Source organism: Muntiacus reevesi, chromosome 1, assembly GCF_963930625.1.
Source record: "Muntiacus reevesi chromosome 1, mMunRee1.1, whole genome shotgun sequence".
Lineage (NCBI taxonomy): Eukaryota > Metazoa > Chordata > Mammalia > Artiodactyla > Cervidae > Muntiacus > Muntiacus reevesi.
In genome coordinates this window covers 195,378,388-195,398,506 of record NC_089249.1, presented here as the reverse complement: position 1 = coordinate 195,398,506, position 20,119 = coordinate 195,378,388, and the positions used below count along the sequence as shown (strand labels likewise).

The 20,119-nt window shown below is 57.5% G+C and overlaps 1 protein-coding gene across 3 annotated transcripts; it reads right to left on the bottom strand.

The window, feature by feature from the left end:
• Nucleotides 1-1,044: 1,044 nt before the first annotated feature.
• Nucleotides 1,045-17,587, bottom strand: CAMSAP3 (calmodulin regulated spectrin associated protein family member 3). Of its 3 annotated transcripts, none has more exons than XM_065917873.1 (18): nt 17,364-17,587; nt 10,325-10,578; nt 9,823-9,945; nt 9,638-9,733; nt 8,483-8,530; nt 8,077-8,215; nt 7,121-7,260; nt 6,953-7,046; nt 6,805-6,859; nt 6,554-6,627; nt 6,184-6,253; nt 4,620-6,090; nt 3,192-3,331; nt 2,802-3,109; nt 2,377-2,476; nt 1,901-2,013; nt 1,702-1,820; nt 1,045-1,612 (listed from the first exon to the last, which is right to left on the bottom strand). In XM_065917873.1, exons 1-18 carry the CDS (start codon nt 17,509-17,511, stop codon nt 1,307-1,309), a joined length of 3,798 nt encoding a protein of 1,265 aa, XP_065773945.1. In that variant the 5' UTR covers nt 17,512-17,587; the 3' UTR covers nt 1,045-1,306. The 3 variants fall into 3 exon arrangements, with proteins under 3 accessions (XP_065773945.1, XP_065773947.1, XP_065773946.1); XM_065917875.1 differs by having other exon boundaries at nt 4,620-6,039; XM_065917874.1 differs by lacking the exon at nt 8,483-8,530.
• Nucleotides 17,588-20,119: the final 2,532 nt, after the last annotated feature.

Sequence of the window (20,119 nt, the reverse complement as noted above, 5' to 3'; positions counted from 1 at the left end):
CCTCACCCCACCGAGCCAGTTCTGGACTCTGAGGCCAGTCTCTCTGCGGCCTGAGGGCTTGATCCTGGAGGGGCCCGGGCCCCACCCCACTCCCCATCAGCAGGTAGACAGCACCCCACCTCTAACCCTGCCTCCCTGGGCGAGGGCGCCCCCCCCCCCCCCCACCCTTGGGAGGTGACTAGTCTGAGAGCTCTGGAGACAGGCAGGCCCTGACCACCTCCGAGATCTTAGCAAGGCTATTCTCTACCTGGACAGCAGCCAGGAGCCAGACCTCGGCCCTGGGCCACGGCCAGGGCGTGGTCCTTAGTCCTAAGCTCTGGGAAGCCATTAGCGGGCTCTAAGCTATTAAAGGATTTGAAGCATTCAGGGACTTAATCAGATTTGTGCCCTTAACAGGCCAGGCAGGCTGCGGTAGGACCGGCTGGTGGCAGGAGGTGACTGGGGATGCAGTCATGGGGACAGAGAAGCGAGTGAGCAGGGAGGCCTTCAGGAGGCGAACGTGCAGGATCAGGTGACCCTGGGGAGGCTGAGGTTCCCCACTTGAGCTTGTGACATAGCTCCTCCACCTGAGACATCCAGGGGCCACGCCAAGGCAGCAACCTCAGATCTGGAGCTTGGAGGAGAGAAACAGGACCCCTTTGGCCCAGAGGTGGTCACCAAGCCTAGAAACGTAGGCAGGCTGCTGGGGAAGAGATCAAGTTTAGCAATTGGCCAAGGACCAAATGACAGGAGGGGCTGATAATAACAGCCAGGCTGAGGAGGAAAATGAAGCCAGTGGGGGTGGGGAGGGCTGGCCGGAAGCCCCAGGTGCCCAGGAGTTCAGCTAAGAGGCAGCTGGGAAGCGGCCACGGGGCCCTGGCAGGGGAGTCATGCCAGACCTTGGCAGGAGCTGTACCAGAGCCATCGAAGGGGGCAGACAAGAGGCTGGAGCAGGATCAAGAGAGAACTGGGAGACAGGAAGCGGTGGCGAGTGTGGGAAATGCTCTCCTGCAGAGAGGTCCCCAGCCCTGCAGCCGTTCTCAGGGAGGTGCCAGTAGTCTCGTCTCTTTAAATTACTTTATTCAAGAAGGTGGGGAGGACAGACGGTGGGGGGCACTGAGCTGAGCCCTGAGTCCCTGAACCTCCCAGCTCAGCCCCCACAGCAGGACGGGACAAAAATTAGGGGGTGTGGGCTCCAGCCCCACCCAGACAAGGTCGGGGAATGACAGGACCCAGGAACACCGACTGACTGTCCTCCAGGCTGGTCCCAGGAGGGGGCGGCGGTCGGAGTACACAGGGCCCGGCCTGCGGACCACCCAGGACGGGGCTATTTGGGGGTGCTGCTGCCTTTCTTGGGGGTGGTGGGCTTCTTGCTCTGCCAGAGGTGTCCCTGGATGGTGAAGGCATCCACGCTCATGGACATGGTCTTGGCGGGGATCTGCGTGAAGCGCTTGCGGTCTGAGTTGTATTTATAGATGCCCTCGACCATGGCTGGCGTGACCGTGCGGGGGCCATAGCCCGCCAGCCGTGACAGCTCCTCTGTTTCTGCGGACAGCGTGTACAGGGCCCGGAACTGGCAGCTTGAGTCGCGGAAGAGGATCAGGAAGTGGTTGGCTTTGCTCTTCTCGATCTCCTGGTGGGTGGCAGACACAGTTAGCCAGGCCACCAGAGACCCCCCCATCTGTCCCCAATCTCCCCCATAAAGCCCTGGAGAGGGCCTACCTCAAGAATGCGGTTCTTCTGTGGCTCATTCACCTTGCCCGCCAGGCAGCAGTGTGACAGGGCGTTGTGGATGATGAACTTGTTGGACTTGGCACTCGGCTCCTTGTATAGCCGCGGACCTAGGGGGCAGGGCAGTGAGTAGGCACTGGTCGGGGCTGGTGCTCACCACCCCCCCACCCCCAAAAGTCCCACCACCTACCCGTGTACTCAGGCACTGAGGCCGGGGAGGATGCGTTGCTGCCATTGTCCCACTCACGTTCACGGCTGCCGGGCAGGCGGCTCGGGGACATGAGGCCAGATGGAGATGGAGCCCTGCGGGGGGAGGTAGAATTGGGGGGGGGGTACGGTCAGTGGTGAACGAAGTCAGCATGCAGTGAGACCCAGGAAGGGTGTGCCCAAGACTCCGCAAAGCAGGACGTATTCACAGATACTGTCTGTGCGCCTAAGCCTCTGCAGGGCCAGGTCCCAGCCCTGGGCACGCTGAACATGGGAGCAGAGAGGCGCATCCTTGGGTTCCGTCTCAGGTGTGTGACCTTTCATCTCTGGCAGTAAACATGTACCCTCATGCCATATCACACTCCTAGGCACACATTCACAGCCCCCCCCCCCCCCCCCCACGCACACTCCAAGAGGCCACCTGGCCCACAAGCACCTGCACGTCCACGCCAAACTCACCGAGACGTGGGCCTCTTCACGCCAAGGTTACTGGAGGCCTCGTTGGCCACCGTTGACAGAGACAGGGTGGACTGGGAGTAGATTTTGCTGAGCCGAGAGCCTGGGAGCAGAGGGTGTCAGGTCAGGCACCCCCCACCAAGCCCCCTTACCTCCATGTATGCCCAGGGGGCCTGACCTGGCCGGTTGGAGAGGGAACATGGGGGTTAGTCTTGCTAAAGACCCTCACCCCACACTGACCGCCCCCTGTCCCCCCTAAGCCAGGCTGTAGGGAAACAGTGCCTGACCTGTTAAGCTGCAGAGAGAACTCTGGGCCAGTACCCTTCACCCTGCTGTGGCCCCCACATCCTTCTGGAAGCCTTGATCCCCCACACTGCAGCCCTGTGTGTGTACCCCAAGCTGCCCCACTTGCCCCCAGGAGGCCTCACCCAGCAGCCCACGGGCTGGGCTCCGAGCCAGGGCCGAGTCATCGCAGCAACCAGAGCGTGGCCGGGGGGCCCTCCGACCGCCGCGGCCTGGCCCCCCACTCCCTGCTGCCCGGGGCCGCAGCACCTTATCCAGATCGTCCATCAACTTCAGCTGGGCCCGGCGTTCATACTCCAGCCGTGTGAACTCCCCCCGCCGGGGGCCCACCTCCTCCTCAGCGGGGGCCCGGGCAGCTGGGGCTGGGGTTACAGCAGAGGCCGTAGGAGCTGTGGGTGCAGGGGGGCTGGGGGCCACCTCCTCCTGGGCCAGCCTACGCACAGAGGAGATGGACGCAGTCAGACAGGTGGCAGGGTTGCCGTGGGCAGAGGTCCTGGGGCTGGGCTCAGCCTCACCTCGAGGCCTCCTCCCGCCGCTGCTCCTTCTCGGCCTCCTGCCACTGCTTCCTCCGCCGCGCCTCCTCTGCCCGCCGCTGCTGCCGTTCCAGCAGGCTGGCCCGCTTCTGGGCCATCTCGTCTTCGGGCTTGTCTTCATCCTGGGGGCACGCACCGAGTGTAGCTGGCTGTCCCTCCCCCGGTTCGGCTGGAGCCTGTTTCAACCCAGCCTGCCAGCCACTCACGTGTCCTTGAGTTTTTGTCACTGGTCTGAAGGCACTTGGTGGGTGCCTGCTGTGTGTGTGACCCCATGCTGGGTTCTGGGCACACAAAGGCCTCAACCCAGCCAGGATGAACACTGGTGAGCACACTGGTGGGACAGGATCTATCCTAGTTTGGGGACACCCGGAGAGGCTTCCTGGAGGAAGCACCTCGGAGAATGAGGTGGACTGAACTAGGTGGGGTTGAGTGGTGAGGAGAGCATTCTGGGGAGGGAACAGGAAGTGCAAAGGCCCTGAGGCCAGAGCAGGTTGAGCAGGTGTGGAGCAGGGAGACCAGCTTATTCTAGGAGCAAAGGGGAGCCACAGGAGGGTTTTAAATAGGGGAACGTGTTAGTCACTCAGTTGTGCCCGACTCTTTGTGACCCCGTGGACTGTAGCCTGTCAGGCTCCTCTGTCCATGGAATTCTCCAGACAAGAATATTGTAGCAGGTTGTCATTCCCTTCTCCAGGGGATCTTCCTGACCCAGGGATAGAACTCCAGTTCGATACATTCCATTCCAATGCAATGCCTTGCATTGCAGGCAGATTCTTTACTGTCTGAGCCACTGGGGAAGCCCACAGATAGGGGGTGACAAGGTCCCATTTACATTTTAAATAAATGCTAACTGCTCAGTTCACAGTGGCCAGGGATTGGTGTGTGGTGAGGGGTAGGCAGTGAGACCAACCAGGACGAGACTGCTGGTGTCCAAGTAAAAGGCGTTGGCCCAGGCTGGGGATGCTGACAGGAAGAGGAGTAATTGGATATGGAAGAATTCAAAAGAGGAACTGGTGGGGCCATGCTGGGGGGAGTGGGGAGGACAGAACAGGAGGGAGGGGATGCCGTGGAAGACACCAGCCCCATCTGTCCCTCTACTTATTCCTGTTCATCTGTCCATAACCCACCCACCCACCCATCCATCCACCGGGCCACCCCTGTCTATCTGTCTACCACTTACTTTCTATTCACCCACTACCCACCCCATCTACATGTCCATCTGACCACGCACACCTTGTAGGTCTGCCTGCTCCCATCTGACTAACTGTCTACCCATTTCTGTTCCCCTACCAGCTCTGTTTGATCATACACTGAGAAAGCCCCATCCATGCGACCACCTGTCCACCTGCCTGTCTGCCCATCCATCCATCCATCTGCCCACCTGGCCCCGCCCCCACCTGCTCAGGTGCTCACCTTATAGAAGAACCCCAGTCCGGCGCGGGGCTCTCCCTCTGAAGACGCTTCCTCCTCTAAGGAATCCTCAGCCCCAGGGGGGCTCCCATCTCCCTCCTCAGCCGCTGGCTCCTCCAAGCTGCTCAGTGGGATCTCGATGAGGCCGGGCCGGGCCGTGGGCTCCTCGGGTGGCGGCCCCTCAGCCAGGAGGATGGAGGAGCGAGTCTGCACCGGCACCTGGCTCGGCGAGAACTTGCGCAGGTGGGGGAGGCTGTCCACGTCGTGCGGGGGCGTGAGCACCCTGGTCAGGGGCGCCAGCCGCAGCTCTGCTGGCCGCGCGTGTTTGGGGCTGCGGGGTGTGGGGCTGGGGCCCGGGCTGGGGCCTGGCCCATGGCTGCGCCGGGCAGCTGGGGTGCGCCGGGCGGGGCTGGGGGATGCGGCTTTGGGGCCCGTTGTGGGACCGGGGATGACCCACGCAGCGGCGGCGGGAGTAGGGGCGGCTGCGGAGGACTCGGGTGGGGCCAGGAGCCGCTGCTGCTGGTCTGTGAGCCTCTGCATGTCCCGTTGCAGAGAGTTCAGCGCCGCGCTCAGCTTGCTCACTGCCCGGTTATAGTCCCCCAGTCCTTCAGGGGGCACCGGGCCCAGTTCTGGTGAGAAGGTCACCGCCTTTGGCCGTGGGGATGGCTCACCCTGGCCCTCACCTGCTGGCCGCTCCCCACCAGGGGCCGGACCCAGCTCTACCTCTGCTTCCCCACCGGCCTCCCGGGACTGCACCTGCAGGAAAGCGTTCTTGCCCAGTCGCTGGCGGTGCTTGGCAAAGATGGCCTCGATCCGTCGCTTCTGGGCCTCGATGGCCCGGCGTTTCTCCTCTAGCCGGGCTCCAAGCTCACTCATCTCTGAGCTCAGGGCCTCCGGTGCCCCCGGGGTGGCCACAGGGGACCCGGCTTCAACCTCGGCCTTCACCAGCTGCTTCTTGCGTTCAGCAAAGCTGGTCATTTTCACTTCGGAGTTGCTGGCTGCTGGGGACGAAGCTGCCACCTTCGGGGAACCCTCAGGCAGGGCTGGTGGTTTTGATACCTCCCCGGCTGGACAGGGAGCCGGTTTTGAGGGGCCCTCGGGGTGGGGCAAGTAGGCAGGTACTTTGGTGGGCCCGTCAGGCAGTGGTTTCGAGGCCCCCTCTGGTGGGTAGGGGGAAGCCAGCGGCAGTTTGGAGGACCCCTCGGGGGAGTGGAGGTAGAAGCTGCCATCGGCAGCCCCGTCTGGGAGCAGCCGGGGCTCGGCACTGTGGATGATCTGCAGGGCCTCCTCGATGGTAGGCAGGTCGCCAGTCTCCGGGGGTGGCTGCGCGGGGGTCCGGGCGGGCACAGGGCGCTGGGGACCCAGGCTGTCTGAGCTGACGGAGCGCAGTAGGACGGGGTCTCCCATGACAACATCCACGTCGCTGTCCAGGCCAAAGGGGGTGCTGAACGACACGGCCTGGGAAAGGGGACGGCTGGGCGGCCGGAGGGAAGGGTCAGCCCCTGGGACAGGTCCAGGCCCCACCCAGGCCCCTCTGACTCTACCCGGGCCCTTTCGATGTGCTCACCTGAGTTGACGGTTCCAGGCTTTGCCGAGGGCCTCCATGTGGGACATGGACGGGGAGGACTTCAGCGAGCCTGGGGAGGGGTGATAAGTGGTCATTCTGGGGTCACTGGGGACCCTGGGTGGGGTGAGCCATGGGGTGTCAGTGGATGAGTCACTGATGGGGCATTATGTGGATGGATAGCTGGGGGCCACGTGGTGTCACTAGGGGGTCCTTGTGAGCCCCTGGGGAGGTCACTGTGAGGGCCAGTGAATGACACCAAGGAAGTCATTCAGGCACCAGACAGACCCAATGGAGGGGTCACAAGGTGTCCACATGAGGTCAGCAGGGGCAGTCTTTGGGTGCCAGTGATGAGCCATCCCCCTGCCCTCACCTGTGGATCCTCGGAGTGGGGACTGGGGGCCGCCAGCTGACAGGAGTGGATGGCGGAAATTGAAGACAGGAGAGCTGCCAAGAGAGGTGTGTCAGCTAAGGGTCCCCCCATCCCCCTCCCCTACCCCTCTTGGGAGTGGAGGCCAGAGTACCCCCCAACACTTCCCCTCTAGCCAACTCAGCAAGAGGAGGGACCCAGCAGGAGGAGGGACCCACTGTGGCTGGGAAGTCTCCACCCACCAGGGGATGTACCTGCTGCCACTGTTGTTCTGGGGAGTAGAGGCCTCTGTGGCCTGCGGGGAGGCGGCTGCAAGCAGAGCAGAGAGTCAGGCAGGGCGTGGTCTTCTCCCCATCATCCGCCTCAAGCCCATCCCACCCAAGGCCTGGGACCAGGCCTTACCGTGACCATCGGGCAGATCCTGGACCTGCACAAAGTCGGGCTTCAGCACTTCGAAGCACATGAACAACTCGGCCAGCAGCACCATCAGGTTGATCTGGAGGCGAGAGGCAGGGTCAGGCGCCCGACCCACAGCCCCGGATGCCCATGAGGCCCACGAGGCAGCCTTACCTTGAGGGGTGGTGGGACATAGAGAAGGTCCTCCAAGGACAGCGGGCAGCCCCGAGGGAGGCGGGAGGCACAAAAATCCTGCACCAGCTGGAGGTTGTACAGGCTGTCCGCCACAGACATGGGGTCCTTGAGGCATACCTCTGTAGGGACAGGATGCCTGGGTCCCTGGCTCTCCGGGAGAGAGGACGGGGTCCCAGCACACAGTATACATGGACACCTTCGACTGATGAGCTGAGCCGGGCCCCCTTCACAGGTGGGTGTCGTGACAGGCTGTCTGTCCGTCAGGTCTTTGCATCTACTCTCCCCACCGCCTGGAATGCTAGTCCCCCTAGAACTCAACTCAAAAGGCTTCTGACTACCCAGCACCTAACAGAGTACCTAACATGCAGAACATTCCTCTAGATGGACTGATGGTTCATTCTCTCAACTAGGATGTGAGCCGCCTGAGTCCAGGGGCAGGACCATATTGTTTTCGTTGGATCTCTTGGTGCCTAAAATAGGATCTGGCACATAGTTTGTACTCTACTTATATTTGCTGCAGGACTGAATTATGGAATCAAACACTATGGCTCAGATGGTAAAGAATCTTCCTGCAATGCAGGAGGCCTGGGTTTGATCCCTGGGTTGGCAAGATCCCCAGGAGGAGGGCATGAAAACCCACTCCAGTATTCTTGCCTGGAGAATCCCATGGGCAGAGGAGCCTTGCGGTCTACAGTGGGGTCACAAAGAGTCAGACACAACTGAGCAATTAACACACACTGAATTATAGGCAGCACAGAGAGGTTTAGACACTTGGGCAAGGTCACACAGCTCATTAATAGAAGAGAGAGGTTCAAATTCAGGTCTGCCAATCCTGGGAGCTACACTTACAACCTCTGCAATACTCTGAGGACAGGAGCCAAGGCCTGGGTGCCAGGCTCGTTGGGACAGGATCTGGCTCGGACCCGTTCACTCACCCTCAAGTCGCAAGAGCTGGGGACAATAGCAATGGATTGTGGCGGCCAGCGCTGCCCCACTTGCCAGGTCTTGGAGGCTGGTCACCGTTGGAAAGCAGGGGGCGCGTCGGGCCACAGCACGGTCCTTGCGATATCGAATCTGCAGGTGGGAGCCGTGTCAGGTCAGAGGTCGGGCTGGCCCCCAAGTCAGCGGTCATGCAAGCTGTGTGGGGAGGCCTGGGGTTTCTACCACGGAGGGGCGTGAAGCCAGAGGGGGGTCCCAGAGCCAGAGTGGGAGGGGGGCCAGCCTGGAGCAGGGTGGGGAAGGGCAGCAGCAAGAGGCAGAGGAAGTGTCCGCGAGCAGCCAGGCCAGCAGCGGGGGCTGGGGGCAGAGACTCCTGTGACTCTGGGGCGGGGGATACATTACCATGGGGGGTTTGCTCCCCGACTCCTTCAAACAGAAGGCAATTGCGTGCTGGGGGGGGAGAGGAGCAGCCGTCAGCGGGGCGGGAGGGGTGCTGACTTGCTGGGCCCCCAAGCACACCTCCAGGATGGGGGACGGCCCTGACCCCTGTCCTGAGCCCTGGCCGTCCAGCTCCCTGGCTGTGCTCTGGCCGGCTGTGGGGACCCCAGCGCCTCCCAGCACGGAGGGACCCAACAGAGCAGCCTCTCATGCAGAAGGTCCTCCCCCACCCACTCCAAAGACACAGGCCCCAGCTGGGGAGGGGATGCAGAGGAAGCAGGGAGGCAGGAGAGGAGCCCCCGACCCAGGCCCTAGGGTGGGGGAGAGGAGGAGGCCCTGAAGTGAGCAAAGGCAGGGGCTTCAGCCCAAAGCACCCCCACCCTCACCCCACTTGCAGTGGTCACTTTCCCCTTGTTGCACTTCAGGGATGGACACCCCACTGCCTCCAGAGCTGGGAGCAGGGAGCTGTCCTTAGGGAAGCTGGAGGCTCAGTTAAGGAGGTTCCTCTCCCCTCTTTTGGGTTTTGGGATCTTCCTCTTGGCCAGAGGGGTCTTCTCCCTGTGCCCTGCCTGCTGGGGTCAGGATCCATGTGTCTGATGGGCTGGGGTTCTCCCTTCAGAAGCCCCAGAGGTCTCCCCACCTCGGCTCAGGGGGACAAGCCTTGTATTACTGGGAGGGGGAGTCATATACCAGGGGAGAAGTAAGAGCAGAGATTACCCTCTTGCCTTGGTTCCCCAAAGGGCTTCTCTCTGTCCCCCAGGGCTGGGTCCCACTTCCTTTGCTCATAACGGGGAGCAGGGGAGAATAGGAGAGGGAATGGGACAGGCAGGCAGAAAGAGACACACAGACAGACAGCGACAAGCAGGGCAGGCAGACAGGGAGGAGAGACGGACCCACTTACAGGAACCAGCTTCCAGTACCAGCGTGTGGGGCACTGATGCCAGAGAGGCAGAGAGGAGAGTGTGGCAGGAGTGGGCAGAGGTAAGAGAGCAGAGAGAGAGAGAGAGTCACTTCCGGCCCCCCTAAGAACAGGAATGGCCTTGAGGCACAGCCCCAACCTGCCCATCCAGCCCTCAAAGATCCGCCCCTCCCTCCTTCCATTCATCACCCCAGCCTCACCGAAGGCTGTGCTGGGGCCACCCCATCTGCAGGGGCCACCGGAGATGCTCTCTGGGCAGCTTCCTGCTCAGTCTTCTCCTGCAGCCGCCGGATGGTCTGCGGAACAGGGAGAGGTTAGTGCTCCAGTTGCTGGACCGGTCCTGGCCGCCCGCCCCCCTCCCCATCTTGGCCCAAATCCCACCTACCGTGTCTACCCAGAAAAGGAGCTTGTGCTCCAAGCTGGCTAGGGCCAAGGGACCAGGCAGTGTTTTTGTCCACTCGAAGGCGAAGGCAACCATGAGGGCATCAATGACAGCTAGGTGGGCTCCCTGTGGGGGCAAGGGCTGAAGGGTGAGCCCAGAGCGCAGGTTGGAGGCCTCCAAGGGAAAAGAAACAGGAAAAACCTGGAGGTGGGAGGGTCTTGTAGTGGGACGGGCTTTGGGAAGCAGGCCAAGCTTGAAAGGGAAAGTTAAAAGTCGCTCAGTGTCCAACTCTTTGCGACCTCATGGACTATACAGCCCATGGAATTCTCCAGGTCAGAATACTTAGAGGTCACAAACTAGGCCTTAGCTATCTGGCAGCCAAAATAGCGCCTTTTTGGGAGGCGCCAGACTTGGTAGGAAGAGCCAGGCCTGATGGGCGGAGCCTTGGTGGGGGAGGGGCCTTGTTTGGTGGGGCGGGGCCTGCCTGGGCAGGGGCGGGGCCTACCATGAGGATAGGCTGGTGCCTCAGGTCGGCCTCCTGCACCGGGCGCTCGGGCAGCGCAGGCACTGTGCCCCTCCGTGCCAGCAGTGCCAGAAGCGCAGAGGGGCTAGGGGGTGCTTCGAGCTGCGGCAGCACCTGGCGCCAGGCCCGGCAGTACAGCTCGGCCGAGAGCAGCAGCCTTGTCACCGGGGGCTTCACGTGCTCCTGGGCGTACTGATCCGTGTAGAAGGGTTCCCACAGCTCCGAGGGCACATGCTCTGTGGGGGCGGAGTGGGGGTAATGGCAGGGTCAGGGCCACGGGGCACAAACCCCCATACTTGCAACCCCGTGGACTGTGTAGCCTACCAGGCTCCTCTGTCCATGGAATTCTCCAGGCAAGAATACTGAAGTGGGTAGCCATTCCCTTCTCCAGAACCCAGGGATTAACCCAGGGGTTGAACCCGGAATTCCAGGATCGCAGGCAGATTCTTTCCCGTCTGAGCCACCAGGGAAGCCCTTACATACAATTATATGGCCCCAATTAAAGCAGGGGGTGAGTGGGGTGTGGGTTGGGGCAGGTCTGTATCAAGGAGGATGGCACCAAGATGGGAGAATAGGGGACCTGGGCTAAGACAAGAGGCGCACATGTGGGGGAGTTTCCCTGAGTAAGGGATGCCGGTGTTTCTGCATACTAAGAAGAGACGGTGGGACGGAGCACCTTGCCTAGAGGAGGTGGCAGTCTCTTGGACCCAGAGTGGAAATGGAGGTCAGATAGGCGGGGTCTTGTAGCCACGCCTCTCGCCCTCACTTAAGGGCAACAGTGACTAGAAGGGTTAACGGACCTCCCTGGTGCTTCTTAGCACCCTGAGTGGACTCGCTTCCCCTTACAGCAACCCTAGGAAGAGGCAGCCTGGGCACACGTGGCAACTCCACTTTACACCAAGGCCACACAGCTCATCAAGGCTGGGACTGGGGGACTTCCCTGGGGGGCCAGTAGCTAAGACTCTGCACACCCCTGGTCAGGGAACTAGATCCACATGCCTCAACTAAGAGTTCGCATGGCGCAACTAAATATCCAAACAAATAAATATTAAAAAAAAAAAAAGGTTGGGACTGGGATTCAAACCCAGGTCTCAAGGAGACTACACCCTTAGAGTGAAGGCTGGAGGTGGAATGAGCTGTGGAGTGGGGGTCTGACTGGAGGGGCACAGAATGCAGGAGGGGACAGACTGCAAACACATTGAGAAGGGTGAATAGCCTGAACTTGGTCAGACTGAAGGGAGGGGGGTGGGGGAAGAGAGGCACCCAGAGCCCTATCTGGAGGGGGAAGGCAGATGGGAGAAACAGGGTGTTGGCTGAGATGGGGGTACAGGATGGCCTGGGACTTAGAGGCAGCCATGGAAACTCTGAAAGAGAGGGGCAAGGTAAGAAGAGGAGGCTTGAGGAAGCCCCAGGGTGAGGGGGGCAGTAGCAGAACCCCAACCAAGTAGAACCCAAGGGTGAGGAGGAGAAAAATCAGAACCACTAGGAAGATTCTGGAGGTAGAGAAGGAGGACCCAACTCAGTTGGATCTGCCCTCCTGGGCCTTCCAGGGAGGCCCCAAGTCTTATCCCAGTCAGAGCCGCTGCTCTGTACACTTGGGTTCTGCCTGTGTTGGAAGAATGTGAGAAGGCGGGATTGTACCGCTTAGAAACATCTGAACGTGACATACCAGGCCTTCCTCAGGTGCCTGAATTCACAGCAGTGCTCCCCCAGGTCCTGGCCCTCAGCTACAAGGACCCAGGCACCCTTGCCTTCAACCCCTCCCTGCCCCCGCTGATCTTTCCCCACCCCTGAAACTCACACTTGACCTTCCCACTTAATACCAAAACCTTGTTAAGAGTTGGGCCATCTCCCTGCCCCTTCAAGGAAAAGTTCTCCAAAGCGAGAGATTGTATTATGTGAAGTCAGACAGAGAAACACAAATATCAAACCCCATCACTTGGAATATGTGGACTATTCCATATGTGGAATCTAAAAAAATGATACAAAGGAGCTTATTTACAAAATAGAAACAAGACTTACAGACACAGAAAACAAACAGGGTTACTAAAGGGGAAGCGGGGAGTGATTAATTAGGAATTTAGGATTAACATAGACATAGTACTATGAACTAGATAACCAACTAGGACCCACTGCAGAGCACAGAAAACTACACTCAATATCTTGTAATAACCTATACTGAAAAAGAATCTGAAAATGAATGTGTGTGTGTGTTCAGTCGTTCAGTCACGTCCAGCTCTTTGCAACCTCATGGACTGTAGCTCATCAGCTCCTTTGTCCATGGAATTTTCAAGGCAAGAATCCTGGAGCAGGTTGCCATTTCCTACTCCAGGGGATCTTCCCAACCCAGGGATCGAACCCATGTCTCTTGCATATCCCTCACTGACAGGTGGATTCTTTACCATTTCACCACCTGGGAAGCTGATATATATATATGTATAACTGAGTCACTTTACTGTTTATGTGAAACTGAACAAAACATTGTAACTATACTCCAATTTAAAAAAAGAAAAAAGAGTTCTCCAGGTTCTCTTTCCTTCCACCCTACTCCCGTTCAGACCCCTCCCCATCTGTTCCTTCCTTTGCAGCTCCCAGCCTCCCCAAGGCCAGCAGTGGCCTTCCAACGCCCACTATCTTGTCTGGGCTCTCTGCCGAGCACCTCCTTCTTTGGGAAGTCTTCCTCCCTCTGGTGTCTCCCGACATCCTAACTTTTCTCTTTCTCCCACCACTCAAGCCTGGCTGCCTGCCCCCATGCCTTTTCATTGCTGGGCTTCTGATAGCTCTGTCTGAGCAGCCCTGTCAATGGACATCCTCCCCCCACCTCCTTCCCAGCACAGTGATGGCTTCCATGGTCATCTGAGCCCTGCCTCCTGCTGCAGCCCAGGCATTGCCCCTAATCCTTAGCATCTTTCTCCTTCTCTCTGTTCCCATCACAGTGAGAGAACACCATCCCTCCTTCTCTCTCCCCACCTCCATCATCTTGTCAGTCACTCACTATGCTTCAGCTCCAGGTATCCCCTGAAACCAAACCCTCCTCCCTCCCTCTCTAGCTCCTGGTTTGTTTCCTACTCTTATCAGCAAAATGAAACAAGTTTCTTTCCTGCAGGACTTGTCAGGGCCTTGAAGATGACAACTTGAGCTGGAGCTACCGATGGCTACTGTTTATTAAGGGGCTTCCGGGGTCAGGGGATTCCCAGGTGGTGCAGTGGTAAAGAATTCACGTGCCAATGCAGGGGACACAAGAGACGTGGGTTTGATCTCTGGGAGGGGAAAATCCCCTGGAGGAGGGCATGGCAACGCACTCCAGGATTCTTGTCTGGGAAATTCCATGGACAGAGGAGCCTGGTGGTCAACGGTCCATAGGGTTGCAAAGAGTCGGACAAGACCAAGCACACACAATGTTTATCAAGTACTTAGGTAATACTAGCGTGTCTTTGCCGAGGCACAACTGGCATTTGGGGCTGGATGATTTGTGTTTAGTGGGGTTGTAGGTGTGGGGAATTGGGGCAAGAAATGCTGTTCTGGGCATTGTAACATGTTTAGCAGACTTCCTGGTCTTTCCTCACGAGCTGACAAGAACACTGTCCTCTCTAATGGTGACAACCAAAGATATTCCCAAACATTGCCACATAGCCCCTAAGTGTCAAATTCATCCTCGGTTGAGAACTGCAGCTCTATACTATAAAATGTTTATTGGAGCATTTAATACTGTCCGACAGGAATAGAATATGAGCCACATAAGAAGGTTAAAATTTTCTATTGCACCATTTAAACAGCAACAAGGAATAACATGACCTTATAATATATCTCACCCTATATATATATATATATATATATATATATATATATATATATGTAATATATATCTTAGTGATATATCTCACCATATATATATATATATATATATATATCCAAAATATTATTTCAACATGTCAAGATAAAAACATTATTAATGAGATGTTAACATTTTTTTTTTGGTACCAGGCAGGTCCCCAGAAGCCACTGTGTATTTTACATTGACAGCCTCTCATAAGTCATATCAGCCACATGTTGCTCTTGAGAGTCCCTTGAACTGCAAGGAGATCAAACCAGTCAATCTTAAAGGAAATCAACCCTGAATATTCATGGGAAGGACTGATGCTGAAGCTGAAGCTCCAATACTTTCACCACCTGATGTGAAGAGCAGACTCATTGGAAAAGACAGTGATGCTGGGAAAGATTGAGGGCAGGAGGAAAAGGGGACGACAAAGGATGAGATGGTTGGACAGCATCACCGACTCAATGGACGTGAGTTTGAGCAACCTCCAGAAGATAGCAAAGGATAGGGAAGTCTGGGGTTGCAAAGAGGTGGACATGACTAAGTGACTGGACAACAACATGTTGCTTGTGGCTACCACACTGGGCAGCACGGCTAGCTTTTGAACCACCCACGTTGTGTGCATCTGCTCATGGCATTCCTTTTTTTTTAAATTGGAGGATAACTGCTTTACAATGTTGTATTGGTTTCTGCCATACACCGTGAATCAGCCATAAGTATCCGTATATCCCCTCCCCCTTGAGCCTCCTCCCACCCCCCTTGCTCATGGAATTCTTATGAAACTTATCCATTGTACAGATGGGAAAACATAGACCCAGACAGCTAAGATGACTTGGCCAAGATCAAAGAGCTAGTAAAAGGTGGAGCCGACGGGACCCTAGCTCCCTAAAGCATCACAGGGAGGTTCTGGTGGCCTGAGAGACTGCATGTAGTGTTTCCCAAACTTGTATAAAGATGGCACCATTCCTTATCTTATCTCTGAGCTCACTGTGGAGCCCACTAGCCTGCATTCCTGCCCAACCTCCTCAGGACTGGGCCCCGGGCCACCATAAAGACCCCTTCCCCCTAGCCATTTTTCCCCAGTGGGGCAACTGCATAACTGATATCATCTTGTCAGTCCCCAAACATCTTCCCCGGCTCCCCAGGGCCCTCAGATCCCCACACGTGGCCTGAAAGGACCTCTCCAATAGCACCAGACTCCCTCATCACCCCCAGCCACTCCTGGGCACAGCACGGAGAACTCCGTGGGTCTCCTTCCCCTAGAAAACTCCTACACACCCTTCAAGGTCCAAACACTCCCTCCTCTAGTGAGCTGTCTGTCCCTTCTCCTCCCTTCCCTGGAAGATTTCTAGGATTTCCTCCCCCAGCCCCTCTGCAGGGCTGGCAGCCCACTTCAACTCTGCTTGGACATCACTGGCTTTATCACTAGAAGCAACGGTCTGGTTTCGGGTCCCATTGTCCTCTCTCCAGAGTTCATCCTCATCTTTTCTGTCCTGAGGGCCCAGCACTGGCCTGGCACTCAACAGGCATCAGTAAAAGAGTTCCAGAGTTCATGGATCAAGCAGGGGTCTGCTCACCACTTCCTGATTAGAGCCTGGGGTCCCCCCTTCCTCAGTACCCCTCTGTTCAGAGAACATGGGTGAGGGGACAGACTGAACTTGACCCTCCGGGACCATATCACACAATTCGGGGGAGCTGAGTCAGTGAAAACAGAACCGGGTAAGTCAGGGCATCCTCCCAGAGACCTGACTTTTCTTTCTGCAAAATGGAATAGTAATTTCTCTTCTGTCCCCAGGCCAGATGACAAATAATAATATCATTAATAAAAACACCACCGGTCATGGCAGCAGAAATAGCAACATCCACTTAGTGTGTACAGTGGGCCAGACACAGAAGAATCCCATGGTCTGTCTGTCTCACCTTGTGAAAGATGGAACTGGGACCCCCCCTCACCCCAGCACTGCCCTGGGACTTAGTGGACAATTGTGAAATGGATAACAAAGTGAATACATGCCTTCTTTTACAGAGGACTCAACAGAAGCTTAGGGAATTGGGTTAATTCATCCACATTCTGGGGGAGCGTGGCACTCAAACCCAGCTGATTCCCAAAGCTGAGTCCTCCGTGGCCTCATAACTTGGGATTTGGGGGACCGGGGCAGGCTGGGCTCTCCTGCCTGCCAATCCCTCCTCTCTTCCTCAAGCTGGTATTCAGAGGTTGGTGGGCCCTAGAGTGGGCCCTGCCTGGGAGACTGCAGGGAAAGAGACTGGGAGAAAAAGACAGGCTCAGGCGGAACCAGGAGACAGACGGACAGCTGTCACCAAGACCCACACCCAGAACAGGTTGGTCTGGGAAGGCCACTGAAGGGGGGATGGGCTGCGCTCAGCTGGTGCCAAGACCAGTGGGCAGGACCCGTAGGCGGGCAGGGCGTCCCCCCAGAAGGCCCAGACCTTAATTAACTCGTCTTCCCCATGGCCAGGCCGTGACTCCCGGCTCTGGCATGAGGCCATGACTGAAACTGCCCTGGGCCTCAAATCCTAGGGATGTACCCGCATCCTCCTCCCCCCTGGGGTGGCCCGAGGTCTCCACACATGTGGGTCTTGGGGAGGAAGTGGGACAAGGCCCCACATCTGGGCCCCCACTCCCGGCGATCATGGATAAGCCATTTCCCTTCCGCCGGTCTCGCCTGCCTCCTAAGTAAAATGGGGCAATAAGTCACAGCTGCCAGCCGCCGGCCGGGGCCATGGAGGCGAGAGAGGGGCTTCCTGGAGCTCCCCTCGCCGCCCGCAGCGCAGGCAGGGCCGACGCCGGGTGTGTGTGTCCGGCCTGGACAGGGGCGGGGGTCCTCGCGGGCGCGTGATGTGAGGGTGTGAAGGGTGGGGGGAGGACGTGCCAGAGCCGAGGCTCGCACTGGGGGACACCACTCGGCCCACAGACCCTGCCCGGCTCACCTGAAGACCCGGACGCCCCGATCGTGGCGCGGAGCCGGGCAGCCGGCCCCACCCCCACCGCGCTCCCGCAGCCGCGCGGGCAAAGTCCACCGCCCGGGCCGAGCAGGAAGCCCAGAGGCCCGGCGCCGAGGGGCCCAGGCCCGGGGACCCCCCCGCCCCCGGCGGCCGGCGCTATTGTTCCCACGGCCCCGGCCTCCCCAGCGCGGCGCCCCGCCCCCCGCACCTGCCGCCCCCCTCTTCCCCTGGCCCCGGTACCTGCGCCCCCGAACGCGGCCCGCAGCACCCACGCCAGGCTGGCCGCCGCCTTGGCCCGCGAGAAATCGTACTGGTCCAGCGACTTGATCTCGGGCACCAGGAAGGTCCTCCGCAGCGGCCCGGGCCCCGGGGGCGCCGCCTCCACCATGGCGGCGCGGGGGCTGCGGGCACCGGCTCCGCGCTCGCTCGGGCTGGGCTCCGCCGCGCTCGCACCCGGGCCGGGCCCGCCGCCGCCACCACGGCCGCCGCCACCACCACCACCACCACCGCAGGCGAGCCAGGTGCGGCCGCTCGCGCTCACGACGCTGCGTCGGCCCCGCCCCGGGGCGGAGCCCAGGTGCGCCCCGCCCCCGGCCCTGGCCCCCGACCCGGTCCCCTCGTCTGACCCGGTCCCCTCGCCTCGCCCGGTCCCCTCGCCTCGCCCGGCCCCTCGCCGCCGCAGGGTGGGGCGGGCCCAGACTGCGGTGGCGGCGGGGGAGGCTGCGGAGGAGTGTATGTGTGTGTGCGCGCCCGCGCGCGCTTGTCTGTGCGCGCGCACTGGGGAGGATGAGGGACCCTCGGCTTGCGGGTGTGTGTGCCGGCACAAGTGTTGTTTCCTTATATGAGAGTGTGAGCTTGTCATTCCTGGACCGGAGGCAGCGCGCCCGTGGGTGCACCTGTTTCTCATTGTGTCTTGGGAGCGTCCAAGAACGGGTGTCTGTGTTGGCACCAGTGTGTGGTCTCTGCACGTGTCTGGGTGGTGAACGAGTGTGTTTGAGGGTGTCTGCATGTGCGTATCTGTGTGAGTGTGGGACAACGCGTGTGTGTGTCCTTGATTTTCATGAGTGTTGTGTTTTCAAGGATCTATATTGTGTAGGTGCCTGTGTCCTTAAGATACAGGAGTATTTATATTTTATCATTGTGCTTGTGAGTGTGCCTATTTGTGAGCATTTAAATGTACTTGTATTATGTATCAGAGTGTGATGAATGTCAATGAAGGAGGATATGTGAAAAATCGAGTATGTGTATTTATAGAGGAGTGTGACGGCTTGTAGCTGTGTGTTTGAGTGGCTGTTACTGGGTATATCTGCAAATATATTTACATTCGTGTGTGGATTTGTGGTGTCAACAGAATTGGTTGGGGGCGGGGCTCCAGCTGTATAGATGGGGATTATGTATTTGTATCCAAGTGCATTTGTAAATGAGTCTATGAGTGTGATTGTCTGCAATGGCTGTCTATGGGGGGAGACATGGCAGAATGTGCTTTGTGGATATATATGTATTTATGTGTAAGTGTATTTGTGGGTGACTGCGTTTGGGGATATGGTGTGAACCAAGGTGGTGTGACAGGGTGTGTAAATCGTGGAAGGGGATGTAATTGTATAAGAATGTCCGTTTCTTGGATGCATTTATGAGTGTGGGTGCATGCTAAGTCCTTTCAGTCGTGTCTAACGCTTTGTGACTCCATGGACTGTAGCACACCAGGTTCCTCTGTTCATGGAGTTCTCCAGGTGAGAAGACTACAGTAGGTTGCCATTCCCTCCTCCAGGGGATCTTCCTGACCCAGGGATCGAACCCATGTCTCTTGTGTCTTCTGCATTGGCAGGCAGGTTCTTTACCACTAGCTAGCGCCACCTGGGAAGCCCTTTATGAGTGTGTGTGCCTATTTCTGTAGGAACTGCAGATATGTGAGAGCAAATCTGTGTGTGATATGAGCCTGATTGTGTATGTTGGCATGGAGGTGTGTGTATCTGTGTGAATATATGTATGTGAGCTCAGATATTTGTGTACACGATGCAATTGTATGGATGTTACTGGGCATACTTGTAAATGCCTGAGCGCCTATTGGAGGATATTTAATATTTGCTTGTGTGTTCCATAGTGGTTTTTTTTTTTAATATTGACTGTGGGCCTCTTAACTGTGTGCAATTGTGAGCACAGGAGTGTTTGTGAATGTTAGGTATTTGTGTAGGTCTAAATGTGTATATCAGAGTGCAGTTTTGTGTGTATAGTAAATGTACGTGTCTGTTTGGATTTATATGTTATCTGTTTATATGAGCATTGAGCTGTATCGCTGAGTGTATTGTGTGTATATTTGTGTGTGTGGAGCTGGTGTTTACCTCTGTGGATTTGTGGATATTGCACCTGGAAGAGTATGTGTATCTGGTTTCTGAATGTAAACTGAGTGTCTGAATGTATCTCTTTATGTATAAGTGCGTTTGTGGGTGCCTGGTTGTGAACATATGGCTGCAATGTGTGTGTAGGTGTATGTGTGTAAGAAGTCATACTTTGAATGGCTTTGTGGGTGAATAAGGGTAAGTATTTGTGCATCTAGATGCACTTGGGTGTCATATATGTGAAACTGGATGGGTGATTTCTGTGTAAGGGAACATAAGTGAGTCTGTGCATTTACAACTATAGAGGGGGTTTCAATCTATACACACACACACAGAACAATGTTTTCTTGACGGTGTAAAGTTCTATGAGATAAAACTGACTACAGCAAGTCAGTCTCTTGAGAACCACCCCCATGGGGGTCACTGAGCCCCATCCTTTGAAGAAATTGCCCATCTGCTTAACATACAAGGTACAGGGGTGCTTGCGAGTGGATCTCCTGGTCCAGAGCGGGTGGGAGGCAGGAGGTGGGTGTGCCCAAGGGAGGGGAGCTGGGGCGTGGGCCCTCCTGTTTGGATGTGCCCGTGCAGGAGTGGGTGTGGGCGCACTCACAAAGGGGCCAGTGTGGATGTGTCTGAACACACGTGTGGGATGTGTGTGGC

Excerpts from the sequence above, each read along its gene's own strand:
- CAMSAP3 (XM_065917873.1), bottom strand. The coding sequence starts at position 17,511 with ATGGTGGAGGCGGCGCCCCCGGGGCCCGGGCCGCTGCGGAGGACCTTC. Across the intron at positions 8,531-9,637 it reads TGGCCCCAGCACAGCCTTCG|CACGCAATTGCCTTCTGTTT; the intron begins GTGAGGCTGGGG and ends CTCCCCCCCCAG. Across the intron at positions 6,254-6,553 it reads CCCACTCCGAGGATCCACAG|GCTCGCTGAAGTCCTCCCCG; the intron begins GTGAGGGCAGGG and ends ACCCCTCCCCAG.